General features: G+C 32.6%; 1 protein-coding gene across 1 annotated transcript in view; it reads right to left on the reverse strand.

Moving 5' to 3' along the window:
• LOC106475591 (SOSS complex subunit B1-like) overlaps positions 1-1,763 on the reverse strand; it is a 10,040-nt gene that overhangs the window by 6,361 nt on the left and 1,916 nt on the right. The window contains exon 3 of the mRNA XM_013936269.1: positions 828-966. Coding sequence (XP_013791723.1) covers positions 828-966 — 139 coding nt within the window. The remainder of the gene's footprint in view (positions 1-827; positions 967-1,763) is intronic.

The raw sequence follows: 1,763 nt of genomic DNA on the forward strand, positions 1-1,763 counted from the left end.
AACAGAATGACACTAGCTGTTTTAACACATCACCACCTACAGAATGGTACTAGCTGTGTTAACACATCACCACCTACAGAATGGTACTAGCTGTGTTAACACATCACCTACAGAATGGTACTAGCTGTGTTAACACATCACCACCTACAGAATGATACTAACTGTTTTAACACATCACCACCTACAGAATGGTACTAGCTATTTTAACACATTGCCACCAACAGAATGGTACTGTTTAACACATCACTGCCTATAGAATGGTACTAAGTGTGTTAATACACACAACTTTCTTATAAATATACATAACTACAATGATAGTTTGATAGTTTAAGAAAAATTATTTTTTGAATATCTTCATTGCAGCTGTTCTTAGTAAACTCTCGTGTATGTTTCGTTAGAAACATTTTACAAATTAATATAATTAAACACCCATGTGATCAGCCTGCTGTTAAAAGCAGCTGAGCCAGGATGTCTCAGTCACCTTCTTTTTTTTAAATCTGTTTAAATAAAAAAAATTATTTTTGCCATACATAAATAACTGAACTTATAATGTTAAAATTTTCTTTCTTATTAAAAATCTAAGTTACTATTAGTTTTGGTTTATGTTATTGGTCTTGTCAAATTAAAGCTGATTTTGAAGTCTTGAAACAGTTGCTAGGTGTTCTAAGAACCCATATCCAGTGCTAACAAAGTTTTTTTTTTCCAGTAGTAGGGCCTTTCAGAAGAAGAGTTGTCACTAGTTAAGTGGTTTCTTAAAGAAGATGGAAAGCTGACTAGCCTTCTCTATTTGAAAAGAATATTATGATCGGAAGTTTCTGATGACTGACCCTTTTGTTAGCTTGCAGATATCTCCAGGTTGTATGTGGAGGCCGGGTTCATCCCACACTGAAATATTGATAGAAGCTGACCTATCTGCCACTTTACACGTCCGGACCACGTGTCCTTCTTTGGTTGTTATTGGCTGACCTGTAGCACAACAAAAATATCCATTTACTTTCTCTGTGTGTAGCTCACATAAAGCCATATTTCTACTTAAATGATGTGTAGTTACTCAAACTATTGAGATTAAGTGTGTTCACAAAAACAAATGATTGAGGTGGTTTTGAATATCTAATCCACAAAATAAGAAAAAATCTTTATTCAACAGACTATAGATTATCTTCATTCTCAGATACGATACATAACCACACACTTGACTGAAAATTTGTGTATCCAGATTTTTCTCTTTTTTTTTTTGCCGATTGGTAATTATTTGAGATTTAAAAAAGCGATTAGTTTACAGGAGGGGTCACCTGTTTTAACCACTCACACCTTGTAGTGTGTTGTCTGTCAGTCAATCAGTAAACACTAAAATGATATCACATAAGGGACACTTAACACTGTAATTTGTACTATCAAAACATCAGTAAAATATGTGCATGCCATGAATCACAAGAAATATACATTCTGTACACTATGACATATGAACTTCAAAAGCATGAAATATTGGTTACTCTTAATTTTGGTTTTATTTACTCTTGAAAGAGAAGAGTTTTTGGGATTCTGCACAAGTACATCTAGCTATACTAACTTCTTCTTGATTATTTCAAGTGATCAGTATTTCTCTCCTATCATATTTTATAGCAGGAAGTATTCACTATACAATCCTATCCTTTCAGAAACAAATATCAAAAAATGTATCAATACTTCTAATAAACTTATAACTTAAAGGAATTAAAACTAATTAAAATGTTTTGAGGAAAGATTCAAGAACTATAATCAAT

The sequence above is a fragment of the Limulus polyphemus genome, unplaced genomic scaffold (assembly GCF_000517525.1).
Source record: "Limulus polyphemus unplaced genomic scaffold, Limulus_polyphemus-2.1.2 Scaffold8844, whole genome shotgun sequence".
Classification (NCBI taxonomy): domain Eukaryota; kingdom Metazoa; phylum Arthropoda; class Merostomata; order Xiphosura; family Limulidae; genus Limulus; species Limulus polyphemus.